A 15,443-nucleotide genomic window follows, 5' to 3' on the forward strand; every position below is an offset into this window, starting at 1 on the left:
TGATCAGCAGGAAGATGAAGTAACACTTTATAGTTACACTCGTAAGGCATCACGTATTGGTGCCGGTTGCCGACTACAAGGGAGCCAATGCTGATGATCACGACCGGTAAGCGCTATTGTAGGCGGGTCGTACAAATACCACCTCATCTTCTGACATGGTTCGTATATGCATCGGACAGTCGATGAAAATCATCACAAGACTGCACGATTCTAGGCTCGGCACGGCGTCATGGCGGTGATATGATCCGACGGCCAGACGAATGTCCAGAGACATCCTAGTGAGTTCGTCTCGTAGAACCTTGACATGAGGAAGTTTGCTCGTTTGACAGGCGCGACCCGCAACGGCCATGTTCTGCCGCCCTGCACGTAGTGTCAAAAAGATCGGCAAACTCGGGCTCGTTGTTGCATCCCCGACTCCCTCGGTTGTGACGAGCCCTAGCGGCAACAATGCGACCGTGTTGCATAATATCGCATGTTCATGTGTTTTTCGCACCTTGCTATTGGAGTCTGCGAGATGACGACGCCGACCACTCATTTGCTGGGTGAGCACTGCTACTCTCCTAGCACTAACTCATGCGTCGCGGCAGAGAATGTCGAGACATCGTCGGCCACACATTTGGCCGAGCTTTGCTGAGCATGCGCGATAACATAAGCATCACCTGCGAACGCTTGATTGTAGTGCTTACTGTACGGAGTGTCTAGATCTCACAATGACGGCAATGAATTCCGATTGATGTTATAAAGAATCAGTAGCATTATTCCGTCCTCGAAGTGCACAAATACATGAAACTTGGTGATTGGCCCGGGTGTTCCAGCCGACAAAAACGACTTCACTTTTTGATATCGCCTGGCTGGTCTCCCAAGCTAGATCCGCTAGAGGCACGAGTCTTGAGGTTTGATGTCCATGTCCATGGTCAACCATCTGCAGCAGCTTTCCGTAAGACTCGTCATCTCACATCAACTTAAGCAGAATTCTTTGCTATGTGCATCCGCATTGAATCCTGCAAAGACTGCGTCGTGCCCACCCAGAGCATCTCTCTCTTCCTTCGAATCCTTTCACTCCTCGCTGACAGGTTCCGGTCGACTACCAAACAGAATCTTGTACCTCACAATCTCTACCACTTCAACCGAGCCGTCTTCCTTGCCTTCCGCTTTCCTCAACACTGCCACAGGCTTGCCGAGCTTCTTGATCTCACCGGTCATGCGTTGATGCCTGCCAATGTAGAAGTACACCCTTTTCATCCATGCTCCGCCATTTGGATCCGAGACGCCTTCTGTGTAGTGAGGAAATGCCAAGCGACCGACTTCTGTAGAGGCGTTGGTGTCCGGAGGAGATGATCCTTCGGGTGCAGTGACTGTGGGAAAGTTTATGGTCCCTTGTAGTTCGAGGATTGCTAGGCCGGATGGGGTGTGTAAGAGTTGCGGAAGTGGGTTGTTGGCGTCCGGCGTCAATGTTGATGATATAGAAATGTTTTTTGATATGTGCACTGGCGTGACTGAGGGCCATGTTTGTGTTGTCATTGCTTCGTTTTATGCCTTGTTGTGTATGAAGTCTACGCCGACGATGGATCTTCTTTTTGTTGGAGGCTACCGAACCGGTAGTTTGTGTTATTGTATTAAGGAATTGCGATGGCTTATTGACGGTTGGTGGACATGAGCTCGTGGAAGACGCGTCGCAAACAAATTCGTGGGGCCGGAGAGGCTGCTTTCACGACTCGGTCAGATGCATTACTATGGTCACAACTGAAGTGATCGCCGATATACATTTCCAATTAAGCACAGTTACACAATAGTACAGTCGGTATGAGAAAGAGACTGGAATATACATCATCTCCAATTGTTACAACATAATCCACCGAAAACGCCTAATGCCATGCATCGTCGTAAGAACAAGAGAAAGAGAAAAGGAGAACATAGAAAACCATGAGGTGCAGCACAAGCGCTTCTCTGAACATGTAACGATGAGGTAGTATGAGTTCTCACATACCCTCTTCCATACTAACATGTTTCCACCAGGGCGAGGCGTTGTCTTGAGGACCATTGACCATCTCTTCAGCGTCTCCGACCTGTCGTCGTTCGCTAACTTCACGAGTTGCAACACGCTTCAATTTCATCGCGCGAGATGCCATGGCCAGACTTATGTTCTGCATAGAGGGCTTCTTTAAAGGGGCTCTCTGTGGCTGGCGCGTCAATCCTTGGGATGGGAAATCTGATGGTGAGCCTTCGTCAACCATCGGTCTGTCGATGACTGGCTGAAACCATTCATCCCTCATGACTGGTCGTTGTCACTGGAGTGGCTCCGAAGAGGAAGACAGGCGATTTAGGTGGAGATATACGTCAGTACCGTAGCTGAACGTCGTGTTAGCGAATAGTTGCATGTCGCAAGATAGTACTTGGCACTTACCCTTCCATACTGATCAGCTTCAGATCTCCACCAAAGTACCGAGCGTATAACCTCGAGATGGGCAGTCCATAACCGAAACCTGCCATCGGAGCTTTGAAGTCGCTCTTGTTAAAATCAGGGTCAAGAGTAGGCGTTTGGTCGACAGTGGTGTACATGTAGGTCCAGACGAGTGGAATGGCGCTTCTTGGGATACCGCCGCCTTCGTCTGAGATCTTGATAGTGATGTCTTCTTTTCCTTCTGCCACGACGACTTTTGTGACAGGGAAGTCTTCCTTGTCTTGACCGTGGGTCTCGACGACGGCACGGAGAGAGTTTTTGAGGGTCTCGAAAAGCATGTGCGACAGATGGCCTGGAACGTACATGAAGTTGAGATCGGGGTTGCAGACGAGCTGGACCTTGGGCGCATCGAAAAGACCGTAGTGGTCCTCGCAGACGAAACGTGCGTTCTCGATGGCTTCTTGAGCCAAATCACGCACGTTTGTCTTTGTACAAATTATTCCGACATAGTTCGGGTCCGAATGAGCTCTTTGATCGGTCAAAGCGATGTGTTGTCCGATGAGCATGCGGATACCGATACGGGACATGTAGAAGCGGTCGAGGAAAGCCTGGATATTATGATCAATCTGCATTCGTTGACGCTTGCGCTTGTACTCGAGAATGCCTTGTGCGACAGTGGTCACGACACTATCGTGACGGCGCTTGATCTTCTCGAGTGTTTTTGAAAACCGAGTGTTGTAGTCGTTCAACTCTGGCGGCCATTCATTCGTGTCGTCACCGGCGCTGTAATAACGTTTGAGGGAATTCTTCCTCTCGGCATTGTCGTTGTTGTGGTGGAGCTGAGAGCGGTACTGGCCCTGGTGGACGCTGGGGTTTCTGGTGGCCTCGCTCAAGATGCGTGAGTTCTTGCCGTTTTGCGGTTTCAAGAGACGTTCGCGGATCTCGGACGAGAGGGTTGGCTTCGGAAGAGTGGTGATTTCCTCAAAGGACTGGGCATACCAGTCTCGTACTCGGCCAATCGAGGGCATGTCGCCCAGGCCGTCGGGCAGCTCTTGGAGTTCCTGGACGCGATGTGCCAAACGTATAGGCAGCTCTTCGGACATGAATTGGGAGGCTCGGAATAGGGTGCCTGAGGATGTCGTCAGTGAGGGGCAGGTCTGGGTGGGCTCGTCTCACATACCGACGGACGGCCTCTCGCCGAACTGGACCATCTGGCGCAGACTCACGCCGGTAGCAGGGAAGTTTGCATAATGGCGAATCGTGTCCATGAGCTCGGTCGACTTTTTCCACGACATGGCTGGGCTTGTCGAGGCCTTGCGGCCAGAAGTCCTCGGGGGGTTGACAAGCTCGCGAGCTCAGGCTACGTGCTGGCGAGGGCTCAGCAGAGGAAGGACAATTCCGAGTCACAGTCGTGAGTTGTGTGGGAGCAACAAATGGGTGGAAAGTGAGTCAACGGTGCGAGAGGCCGCCCGCGTCACAGACCTTCCCCAGTTGCCCACTGCACCTTCCCCAGCTCTCAAAACCTCCATCGCACCGAGCTCGTTGCACATCTGCCTTCACGTGCCGAGGCTGTCACTGCCGATTATTTTTCGTCATCACCCATCTTCTCATACGGACGATTACACACCGAGCCCTTTCTCGATCTTATGTCTGCTCCTGAAATGAACAGGCGAGGAACAACTCCCCTTTCGTGGTTTGTTAGTCCAGTGGCCGAGGATCTCAAGATCGCCGGCAAAGATGGCCGAAGCCGGAGTTTCTTCTTCTTGAAAGCGCGGACCATGTTTCTGCACAGCAGTACTGAGTATATCAGCAACGAAACGAAGAGACTCGCTCCCGATGCGACCTACGGTATCTCGAAGATGTTGTGCTAGATTGTAAGCTATAGTGACACCTGATCGTCTACTCTAGGCGTCAAATGTTCAGCACGCTCAGAAGAACTACCTCACGTGCCTCAATTTAGCTCTTCCATCATCTGCTCTTTCTCATCATACAGACCATCTATATATACAGTGTTGTTACACGACAGACCTCGCTGATCCGTCAAAAGAGGGGAATGTATCCAGTCTACCTGAACGCCATACCCATCGTCCGTCCAGCCATATATTGCCAACATGCTTGCTTTTGCACAAAAATACAAAACCCGGTTTTGAATTACTTTTGTCTTCCTCCATATGCATCAAAATAACATGCGTGTTCGTTCGTAGTATCGTGTTCATGAGTTTCTGACAACACCAACCTTGGCGGGCTACAGGATTTGTCAGTATTCCTCTTCGTAGTCTGCTATTGCATGTACTCACTCTGATGACTCTGCCGTTGAGCTTGAAGCCCTTGGACTGGCAGAAGAAGACGGTGCCGTCCTCCTTGTCAGGCTGGGGTGTCTGGAATGTGGCCTCGTGCATGTTGGGATCGAACTTGTCGCTCTCAGCGCTGGGGTCGAATCTCTCGAGGCCGTGCTTCTTGAGTGTGTTCATGAGGATAGTCTCGGTCATCTTGAGACCAGAGTGAAGGTCGAGAAGGTCCTTGTTGCTGCCGTCAAGCTTCTCCTTGGGAACAACCGAGAGGGCACGGTCGAGGTTGTCAATGCTGTCGAGCAGGTCTCTGGAGAAACTCTGGAGGGCAAAATCCTTGGCTGCGCGGACCTCACGCTTGGTCTGCTCTTGCAAGTTGCGGTATTCGGCGATCTGACGCTTCCACTTGTCCTGAAATTGATTGTCTCAGCACTGCTGTTCCTTGGTTCAACTGTGTGCATGTATGCGCCAACTGACCGTGACATCGGCGACCTCCTTCTTCTTGGCCTCGAGCTCCTTCTGGACAGGGTCCTCCTTGGTGGCTTCGGCAGCCTTGTCTGCGTTCTCAGCTGCAGCGTTGCTCTCTTTGGCGCCAGTCTCGGGAGCAGTCGAGTAGCTTCGCACGGCAGCGATGGCGCGACCCTGCTGAACAGCTCTGGATGAGAAAGGTACTCTGCTCTCGACGGCTTGCGAGAGAGGCCTGGCGGATCTAGCGAGGAATCTGAAACTCATGTTGAAAGGTATGATGTGGCGACTGGAAGAGATTGTGGTCAAGAGACAAATAGTCAATCAAGTGAATTGTACAAGAGAGTCTTATGATGATGACTCTCTGGAGATTTTTGGCTGCCAAGAAAGTCGCCCTCGAGCTGGTGACGCCGCCGATCGCGCCCGACCACCTTCCGGTGATGCTCGTCCATCCACGACCAATTGTTTCTGTCCACTTCGATTGTTTTGACACGAGTACTGTAGACCGTGTCGCGGGCGAAACGGAAATGCTCTTTGTCAACTCTGCAACCTGTTGTAACACTAGTCATCGCTTGTGGTGCCAATCTACAGTATTGACGTCGAATGACCGAAGACGCTACAAACCTTTTTCAAGTGCCCGCCCACCAGGACTACTAGGTGAAAGAGTAAGCCAAATGAGCCTCTTTCATCTTTCACAGCTCCGGTTCCAGCGCATGCAAAAGGGAGAGAATATGAGAGAACCCCGCCAGCTACAATGCCTCGTCGTCTCAGCCACTCTGCGTACAGGCTGTATCGCGTATTCTCGTTTCCAGGCTCCAGCCCTTCCGAGGCGCATGCGATCAAGCCTTCCAACGCTCCTCACTTGGGTTGACTTTTCGACCATCGTAATTGCTGATTGGCCTTGTACACGCGCCTCGGCTTGGCTGAATCAACGACAGGTGTGACTGCCATTCTCAATGTGAGAATATAGGTAGGTGCATCTTTCCTTCATCGTCCTCCATCATCAACACCACAACATTGCTATCATGACACAACCATCGCCCCAGCCTGGCGCCTTGCCTAGACGATCGTCTCTGCCTTTGCAGCTTGGACGCATACGCGCAGCGTCAGTTAGCACCACGAATAAAATTCTGAGCTATGATCCACAGCCTGGTATGTGGGCGGCGACAGGAAGTGCCATTGCACATGCACCAAATCTTACCGATCTGCGCGGGAACAACATCGATTTCGACACGGATGGACATCTTGCGACGAGACTTGCGACTCCAAAACCTGGCGACAACGAACGAGCAATGACATTGCCAAACATCTCGCCCGAGTCATCTTTGGCTACTCCTGACAAGAAATCGTTGGAGCCACTCATCGAAAGCTCCACCGATTCTACAACAGATTCAGCGACGCCCAAGACATGGAAACAGACCATCATCGCCGGCCTCATCGCTTTTTGGCGTTTTTTCAAAACACCAACTGGATTTCTAATCACATTGTACGGCCTGAATGTTGTGGCTTGGGGCGCTATGCTCTTCTTCTTGATCCTCAAGGCTGCACCCGCCATGAACCATCCCGATGGCGGCGACGCAGACTCCTCGCCTCGCAAAATCTGGATTGAGATTGACTCACAAATCTTGAACGCGCTATTCTGCTTAACGGCTTGGGGACTTGCACCTTGGAGGTTTAGAGACCTGTGGTGGCTATGCGTGTGGCGCTTTGGGCGTCAATCGGAGAGAAGTTCCCAAGCCATCAGAAGACTGGCTGCGAGGAATGTGAGCTGGTTCCGTCTAGGAGAAGGCGATCTGCTAGAACACGAAGAGCCCGGCGTGGATCCGACACTGATCCGACGAAAAACGTTCTCGGGAGAGAGTGCACCTCCTACAGCGTCGTGGAAGATGGATTTTGTGGTATGGATGATGGTGTTGAACACGCTTTTTCAAGTCGGAATGGCGTACATGATGTGGGCCTACAACCGCATTGACCGTCCAACATGGGGAGCGGGCCTGTTTATTGGTCTAGGATGCGCAGTAAGCATGATTGGTGGTTTGATGTGCTGGTGGGAGGGAAGAAAGATCAAGAAAATTGAGGGACCCAAAGTCGTGAAGGACAAGGAGTTGTCAGAGGTTTGAAGATATCGTTAGAGCATCTGCTACCTCATTCTTACAGAAGCCAATGCCACGCTCCGCGAGCCAGCCATCTGTACTCCCTGCAGACTGCTATTTGAAAAAGCTTTCACCTCCATCGCAACCTCATATTTGGCTACTCTGCCGCACGACTTTTTCTCTTAATTGAGCAATGCTTGGAGTCTGACCTTATGGCGATGGATTTTAGCCAAACGATACCTGGATATCGGCTTGGCGGGCCGTGGAGACGAAGGGTTCATCTATTACATGTCCATACACAGAGTACGGACGTAACATTCATCTGTCGCTGCCTATTGACTTCGAGATCAATATATGAAACGATGGGTTTGCCGGAGCATGGCGCAACACCTTGTCAGCTGGCGTAGTACAGACTGTGGCCGAGGTGTCCTTCTTCTCGAGAATGACTAGGCCATCTGTCGCGAAGATGAACCTGTCCAGCATACTGCCATTCGTGGGAAATCGTCAAGTGATGGAGTGGTATAATTAATCTGATCCGCTCCCAGCCGACAGCCACAAATACCGAAGTCTTCCCGTCGGTATTCATGCCATCTTTGTGCATCTTGGACTTCATCTCGTCAAACTTCGAAGGCTCAAACACACCCCCGCAACCCCGTAATTTCTTGACTGCAGCATCCTGCATGTCGACGTCCGATTTTGTTCTTGAGCCTCACTGAAAGTATAGCCTGAGTTTAGAGAGGTTACAAATGCTTAACCGAGCACATTGTCTGCATGCACCGTTCCTGCTCTGCTGCACCGCGCCTTGGAGATCGCCCTTCGGAGTCTCCTAGCGACGTGCCAAAGGTGAGTCTGTTAGAGCCTCTAGAACACATAAGAGTAGGAAGAACAAAGGTCCCTTGCCAGCGCCATGGGAGCACGCCTTGACGCTCCTGCACGCTCCCACCAGCGGCTAAATGTTTTGAACTGCTGAACGAGAAGCCAGAGGCTTGGATGCATCCATGAGTTGCATGGGATCAAGCTTCGCTAGTATGCACGCTCGACAAACAAGTTCACAATATCTTTCGGATAAGTTCTAGACCACTTCGCTTGGATGTAGACATTCGGATGTACGAGCAGTGTTGACTCCATTTTATCCATTCCTTGACGTGTTCGATTGAGAGCGGAAACGCTATAAAGACCCATCGAAGCGCTGGTAGGTAACATCAAGGACAATCTTTATCACAGTCTACAAAGATGATTCCCGCTCTTCTGCTTGCATTCATTCCATCCGCACTCGGCATCTCCATTTATGGACAGTGCGGCGGTCAAAACTGGTCTGGCAGTGGCACTTGTGATTCGGGCTTGTCCTGCTCCACCGTCAACCCTTGTAAGAATTGTGAGGTCCCTACCAGGTTGATCAAGCATTGACTGTTCTCCAGACTACTTCCAGTGTGTTTCTGGCACAGCTGCACCAGCTACTACCTCGACCAAGCCAGTCACGACCTCTGCAAGAACCACCACTACGACCTCTGGTGCAGGCACGACTTTGATCACGTCCCGTACAGGAACTGCTACTACGCCCACCACCTCGGCCCCAGGTTCCACCAATGTTGCTGGGAACATTTTCGCTGGTAGACAGATCTACGCGAACCCCTACTACGCCTCTGAGATTGCTGCTGCCATTCCAGCTCTTCCAAGCAGTCTCAGAGCTAAGGCTAGTGCAGTTGCAAAGATTGGAACCTTTGTCTGGCTGTAAGTCTCTTCAGCGAAGCCTGAACTCGAATCGTACTGATGGTACCAGTGACACCGCCGCTAAGGTACCTACTATGGACACCTATCTCGCGGACATCGAGAAGCAGAATGCTGCTGGTGCAAGTCCCGAGATCATTGGAGCATTTGTGGTTTATGACCTGCCCAACCGTGATTGTGCCGCCCTTGCTTCCAACGGAGAGTTGACCGTCGCCAAGGATGGTCTCACCAAGTACAAGGCATACATCGACTCGATCGCTGCTATCCTCAAGAAGCACTCCTCGACTAAGGTCGCTCTTGTTATCGAACCCGACAGTCTTGGCAACTTGGTCACCAACTCGAACGTCGCCAAATGCCAGGAAGCCCACGATGCCTACATCAGTACGTTTGAACAGATACCTGTTGACAAACGTGAAGCTGACTTGATCAGGTGGTGTCGAATACGCAATCAAGACTCTCAACTTCAACAACGTCGCCATGTACCTAGACGGAGGCCACGGAGGATGGTTAGGCTGGCCAGCTAACATCGGCCCTGCTGCTGACCTCTTTGCAAGCATCTATACAGCCGCAGGAAAGCCCAAGGCTGTTCGTGGAATTGCCACGGACGTCTCCAACTACAACGCCTTCCACCTCGACGCAGCTCCCTCGTACACAGAGAGCAACCCTAGTATGTGATCATCCATCGTGATTGGAAGAAAAGAAATGCTTACTGTGCTCCAAACTAGACTTCGACGAACAGCGTTACGTCAATGCTCTTGCTCCTCTCCTGACAGCCCAAGGCTTCCCAGCACATTTCATCATTGACCAAGGCCGCTCAGGTGTTCAGCCTACATCTCAATTGGCCCTTGCAGACGTACGTAAAGTGAGTGTACAGATAGTACAGGTCAAGAGCCATCAGTTGTCTCTTCGACTTTCGTCTGCACCTTTATTGCCTTTACATAAAAGACATGCTAACTGTACCCTTACTTTTAGTGGTGCAACGTAATCAACACTGGTTTCGGTACCCGTCCGACCACAAACACTGGCGATGCGCTGGTCGATGCAATTGTATGGGTCAAGCCCGGCGGCGAATCTGACGGAACCTCGGACTCTACTTCTCCTAGATATGATTCCCATTGTGGCTACGCTGATGCTCTCAAGCCTGCTCCTGAAGCGGGCACTTGGTTCCAGGCTTATTTCGAGCAGTTGCTCAAGAACGCTAACCCTGCGTTGTGAGCTTGGATCTCCGGTGTCAACACACTCTCTACGTATGCTTTTTGTTCGCCGGAAACGCTGTACGTCTCCATAGCAGTCTGTGTGCCTGCATATGGATCGAGAGCAGGATGGGGAGAGAGCCAGGTCACTGTTACAGAGAAGAGGAGAGATTCGTTTTTTTTTTCGTTCTCAAAACACGTTCGCTCGCTATTGGTCATCTAATTGTCTGTCCTTCTCACAATTGCCCTCTCATATCTTGTTTCTTGCTTTCGCCTCTTTCTGCAGTCGAATAACAGCCAATCCATTCAATCTCCAGATCCAGCCTGAGCAAGTGTGAGGTTCAGGACGTTCCAATATCTTTCAAGTGACACCCCAAGCTGTGTTTTCTTCTGCCGCCATGAGATAAGAGAATCTCGCCAGAAATCAATCGATGTGCAGTGCCGGTGTAGGACTGTGATCATGCATCGTTGTATCCAAGGGTCATGCTTTTAGTTGAAACCGGAGTATTTTTCCAGCCGAGAACTTTCTAGCATGCAGGGCTTGGACTTCGACATATGCCAATTTTATGACCCTCATACTCCTCCCATAAAGATATTGAGTAGTATTTCTACTCTGGAAACGCATGGTCGTTTACGAAATCGAAATGCATCCAAAGAGATCCGACGTGACGTCGCTTCCCAATTGAGGGCATCCATTGCTCGAAACTACTATGCATTTTTCACAGCTACATGCATTATAGACCCTTGAAACGGGGAGAGAGTGAAGTCTGAGTGATCGACAAGCCTGTTAGGTACCCACTGCATACCCCGCTTATTGATATAAGCATGGTTCTTGGTATGCATGCAAGACTTCGCATGACTTGTCATGGGTACGGCCGCATGGACAAGGTGACACACGAGATGCAGCCACGTTTCATCCACAGCTAGAAACTGAGCCCTGATTTTCGCGAGTTTTTTTACACTTCGACGGAAGGTCAATGGCGCGGTGATGATCCGTCGAGGCTCTAAACAATTGGCGGAGAAACAGGGCAGGGGTGAAGTGATCAAAAGGAGGAGGTCATTGTGATAGGGCTCGACTGGAAGAATTTGGACCTTTGAAGATCCACAGACAGAATACCGTTGTAGCTGATGAGTGGCGAGTAGCAGTAGACCGCAGGAACTATACTAATGGCGAGCCGGTCCGCTCTTCCACTCGAGTTCCATTGCATAGATTGTATTGGCCATGGGAGAGACATGATCCAAGCGAGGCTTCTCCTGGATGTTAAGGACGTAACTATGGCTTTGCCACTGTGTGCTGAGGGGCTTGATGTCCACCGTTCATAGCACCTGTTTTCTCCCACGATCAACTCTCGGTGCTTCGGTCCGTTACTACGCTGGATCATATTGAGGGGCCTGGACCTAGTATAGAGCCAACAACATACGGCGTAGTCAATATAATCGGACACCTTCTCCTTTGTACTTCACATCGGAGGTCAAGCCCTCATCACACTCAGATGATTGGTGCCCAAGGCGTCCGGGGTGCATGTTTGCGGGGCGGGACGCAAACGAGGGGAAGCTTATGCAAGGCCTTAATTTCACCACCTTCTCTGAACCCTCTCGCAGCCGAAACGGATAAATCCTCGAATAGATTGATCTGATGTTCTACTAACCAGTGAACCTAGTCACCTGGTCATCTTCCATCCTCTGCCCTGGAACGCTGCAAGCGAGCACACATGCGAATACGGAGACTCGCAGGTATGCAAGCACGCTGATGAGGAAAACCTGAGCGACGACACGGTCATCTATGCTTCAAGTGGACTACTACCAGCAGCCGGCGTGAAGAGAAGGCATTTGGTAATGGTTTCCTCGGGTAGACAGGAGGTGAAGCGCTGCTCGTTCAGTGATCAGCAACAACAGGAGCTTCGAATATAAATACGAGAAACCCACCGCCATGGAACACTCAGATCAGACATCTCTTCAGCTCTCTTCTTACCATCGAATCCTCTCATCTCCATCACAATGATCTCTGCCTCTACTCTGACGGCCCTCTTGGCTTTGAGCCATGGTGTTCTCGGACAGCAGGCTGGCACCTCGACTGCTGAGACCCACCCTCCCATGAGCTACCAGAAGTGTACCGCTGGAGGTCAATGTCAGACAGTGAGCACTAACATTGTGCTCGACGCAAACTGGAGATGGTTGCACTCGACCAGCGGATACACCAACTGCTACACCGGCAACACCTTTGACAAGACACTTTGCCCCAACAACGTGCAATGTGCTGCCAACTGCGCTCTTGATGGAGCAGGTAAGTGGTCGACAGAATTTAGCCCCTGGATTCCAAGTACTTACCATATTCTCTCTTGCAGACTACTCTGGTACCTACGGTATCCAGGCCAGCGGCAACTCTGTCAGCTTGAAGCTCAAGCAGGGAAACAACATTGGCTCTCGTGTCTACTTGATCAATGGCAACAAGTACGAGATGTTCAAGCTGAAGAACCAGGAATTCACCTTTGACGTCGATGTCTCCGGTCTTGGTAAGTCTCCTGAATGAGAAAAGTTGGCCTGTATTTGCCAGCTGACCCATCTTGCAGGCTGCGGTATCAACGGTGCCTTGTACTTTGTCAAGATGGATGCCGATGGCGGTCTTGCCAAGTACCCCACCAACAAGGCTGGAGCTCCTTATGGAACAGGCTACTGTGACGCTCAATGCCCAAGAGATCTCAAGTTCATTGCCGGCAAGGTGAGTAGACAACTCTTCGTCTTTTGTAGGCCCCAAGCTGACCTGCCGAACAGGCAAACGTTGAAGGATGGACTCCAGCAAGTGGAGACCCCAACTCTGGAACCGGAAACAGCGGTTCATGCTGTGCTGAGATGGATATCTGGGAGGCTGTAAGCATAACACGTGTCAGCTTCACCCTGGTTAATTGACTGACCATTTCTCTAGAACTCAATCTCCACTGCCCTCACTCCCCATCCTTGCTCTACCAACGGCCCTTGCACTGGCAACACCACCTGCGGTTCTGGCGAGTCTCGCTACGACGGCTACTGCGACAAGGATGGTTGTGACCTCAACCCCTACAGATTCGGAGCCCAGAACTTCTTCGGTCCTGGAAAGACCGTTGACTCCAAGTCCAAGATGACAGTAGTCACCCAATTTATGTACGCCGTGTAGAGAATGTCCTTTGTGTTGCACTTCGCTGACAATTACTCCACAGCACCTCAGACAACACCGCCACTGGCACTCTCAGCGCCATCCGCCGCATCTACGTCCAGAACGGCAAGGTCATCCAGCAGGCGGACACCAACGTTTCGGGCATCACAAAGACCAACCAGATCACCGACAAGTTCTGCAAGGAGCAAAAGGCTACCACCGGTGACCCCGACTCGTTCTCCCAGAAGGGTGGTCTTGCTGGCTTCGGCAAGGATCTCGATGCTGGTATGGCCCTTGTCTTCAGTGTTTGGGATGACCACACCGCCAACATGCTCTGGCTCGACTCTACTTACCCCGTTGGCTCCAACAAGGTCGGTGCTGCTCGTGGCACTTGCGCCACCACCTCTGGTAAGCCCAGCGATGTCGAATCTCAACAGGCCAATGCTGCTGTCACCTTCAGCAACGTCAAGTTCGGAGCCATTGGCTCCACCTACAAGTCCCAGTAGAGGGCAGGACCTTCTACTGAAGACAACCGAGTAAGACGGGCTCTCAACTCCCGATCACCAATGAAGAGACGGCAACAACTCTCACATTCGTTTGCGGAGGAGTATATGTGATTAAACATACCATTCTTGTCACTCTTTCAGATAGCCTTTGGTGCGAGTATGCAGAAATCAGAATGATATCAGTGTTTCTAAACAGAGTCCAAAATGTATCGCCGGTGGTGAAATCGTCAATATTCGAGTTTCCATATCGTAAGAGTCTCGGTGACCTGCAAGCCCGCAGGAGGCTAGGATAAGCACCGTCGTAGTCAAGAGATGAAGGTAATGTCGCTGGTCCCCCGGCTAGAGAAAAGGCTCTAGCGGTTTCTTCTTCTCTGCCCTCTAGGAACGGTGAATTGACATCACGTATGGAATTTGAACCGTCTCCAACAAGGAGATAACATCACGGGCAAGTCCAGATTGATGGCTCCAAAATTCGGTATAGAGAATATTCGTGTAGTGTTGAGATTCAAGTATGGAGGGAGGAGGTCGGCGGGGAAAGAGAGACGCAGTCGAGTGCGGCAACTTCCTTCATTGGCCGCAAACCATCTCCGTCGCACCTTTTCACACAACTAATACATTCAAGACAAGATGAGCTGGTTTTGGGGAAACAAAAGCAACAGCGACAGTAAAGATGCGCTGAACAATCTGGACCCGTCGCTGCGAGAGTTTCTGGACAAGGAATCCAAGACGCGACAACAGCAACAGCAGCAGCAACCCACACAACTACCACAAGAGGCTCCTTCATATCGCGCACAGATTGGCATCACCGAAGACCAACCATCACAATCCACACAGTCTCAAACAGACGAGAACGCAGCACCGCCGCAATCACTTTTTCAAGATGGCAGATATGCCCACCTCTGGAAGAACTACCGTTCGCAAGAACAAATCGAGCAAGCCGGACGCAGCGAGAGCGAACAACTATCCGATGTCATCGACACATACAACGACCGCAAAGCCAGAGTCGCCCGAGCGGCGCTCGAAAACTGCGCAATGGAGCAATGGGCCGAGCACGAGTGTTTCGAGAACGGCGGCATCAAGGGAAAGCTGTACCTCTGCAAGGAGCCCACCCGCGCATTCAACCGCTGCTACACCATGCAGGCGCGTTTCCTCAAGGCTCTGGGATACATGAGCATGCAACGCACTGTCGACGAGGAAGAGCGCATCCAAATGCACGCAGACAAACTATATCACGAAATGTTGGATCGTGAGAAGGCCATGAAAGAGGCCGAGGAGAAGAAGCTGCCCGCACCAGAGTTCAAGCCGCTCATCACAAGCACGTCGACCACCGAGATCCTGGGAGTGCGACAACCGGTTGCACAACCACAGGAAACAAGAGAAGGATTGGACATGTACACGGGAGAAAAGCGCAAAGCTATTGAACAATCTCTAGCGGATAAGAAGGATGCTGAGCGTGAGCTTGAAATTCAGCTCATGGCTGCCGAGGCAAGAGCAAACGCAGAGTATGCCGCTGTCGTCCATGAGCACTATGAAGCAGAGAAGAAGGTGCGCGAAAGCAGAAGGGAACGTGGTAGAGAGACAGTCGGAGATAGCATCAAGAGAGCTTGGGGCTGGGACTCGAAGTGAATGTAACAAGACG

The 15,443-nt window shown here is 51.3% G+C and overlaps 7 protein-coding genes across 7 annotated transcripts; 4 read left to right on the forward strand and 3 right to left on the reverse strand.

Moving 5' to 3' along the window:
* Positions 1–1,056: 1,056 nt before the first annotated feature.
* On the reverse strand, positions 1,057–1,521 carry M436DRAFT_52869 (uncharacterized protein; the record flags this gene model as incomplete). Its single annotated transcript, XM_013569367.1, has 1 exon — positions 1,057–1,521. The coding sequence occupies one exon, from the start codon at positions 1,519–1,521 to the stop codon at positions 1,057–1,059; it is 465 nt and encodes a 154-aa protein (XP_013424821.1).
* Positions 1,522–2,285: 764 nt separating this feature from the next.
* Positions 2,286–3,696, reverse strand: M436DRAFT_74944 (pyruvate dehydrogenase kinase-like protein; the record flags this gene model as incomplete). Its single annotated transcript, XM_013569495.1, has 3 exons — positions 2,286–2,349; positions 2,405–3,530; positions 3,582–3,696. 3 exons carry the CDS (start codon positions 3,694–3,696, stop codon positions 2,286–2,288), a joined length of 1,305 nt encoding a protein of 434 aa, XP_013424949.1.
* Positions 3,697–4,613: 917 nt separating this feature from the next.
* Positions 4,614–5,235, reverse strand: M436DRAFT_15046 (GrpE nucleotide exchange factor; the record flags this gene model as incomplete). Its single annotated transcript, XM_013569312.2, has 3 exons — positions 4,614–4,646; positions 4,699–5,100; positions 5,167–5,235. Coding segments are annotated over 3 exons (504 nt in total), but the record flags the coding sequence as incomplete, so codon positions are not given.
* Positions 5,236–6,446: 1,211 nt separating this feature from the next.
* M436DRAFT_53008 (uncharacterized protein) lies at positions 6,447–7,274 on the forward strand (the record flags this gene model as incomplete). Its single annotated transcript, XM_013569396.1, has 1 exon — positions 6,447–7,274. The coding sequence occupies one exon, from the start codon at positions 6,447–6,449 to the stop codon at positions 7,272–7,274; it is 828 nt and encodes a 275-aa protein (XP_013424850.1).
* A 1,564-nt stretch (positions 7,275–8,838) lies between these two features.
* M436DRAFT_53024 (glycoside hydrolase) lies at positions 8,839–10,190 on the forward strand (the record flags this gene model as incomplete). The annotated part of the gene is made up of 5 exons (XM_013569398.1): positions 8,839–8,978; positions 9,028–9,356; positions 9,406–9,642; positions 9,701–9,828; positions 9,948–10,190. Coding segments are annotated over 5 exons (1,077 nt in total), but the record flags the coding sequence as incomplete, so codon positions are not given.
* A 1,976-nt stretch (positions 10,191–12,166) lies between these two features.
* M436DRAFT_52927 (cellobiohydrolaseI) lies at positions 12,167–13,804 on the forward strand (the record flags this gene model as incomplete). The annotated part of the gene is made up of 6 exons (XM_013569378.1): positions 12,167–12,452; positions 12,514–12,681; positions 12,739–12,887; positions 12,941–13,036; positions 13,092–13,306; positions 13,363–13,804. 6 exons carry the CDS (start codon positions 12,167–12,169, stop codon positions 13,802–13,804), a joined length of 1,356 nt encoding a protein of 451 aa, XP_013424832.1.
* Positions 13,805–14,431: 627 nt separating this feature from the next.
* Positions 14,432–15,430, forward strand: M436DRAFT_52941 (uncharacterized protein; the record flags this gene model as incomplete). Its single annotated transcript, XM_013569380.1, has 1 exon — positions 14,432–15,430. One exon carries the CDS (start codon positions 14,432–14,434, stop codon positions 15,428–15,430), a length of 999 nt encoding a protein of 332 aa, XP_013424834.1.
* Between the last annotated feature and the right edge of the window lie 13 nt (positions 15,431–15,443).

This window comes from Aureobasidium namibiae (assembly GCF_000721765.1).
Source record: "Aureobasidium namibiae CBS 147.97 unplaced genomic scaffold scaffold_15, whole genome shotgun sequence".
In the NCBI taxonomy this organism is placed as follows: domain Eukaryota; kingdom Fungi; phylum Ascomycota; class Dothideomycetes; order Dothideales; family Saccotheciaceae; genus Aureobasidium; species Aureobasidium namibiae.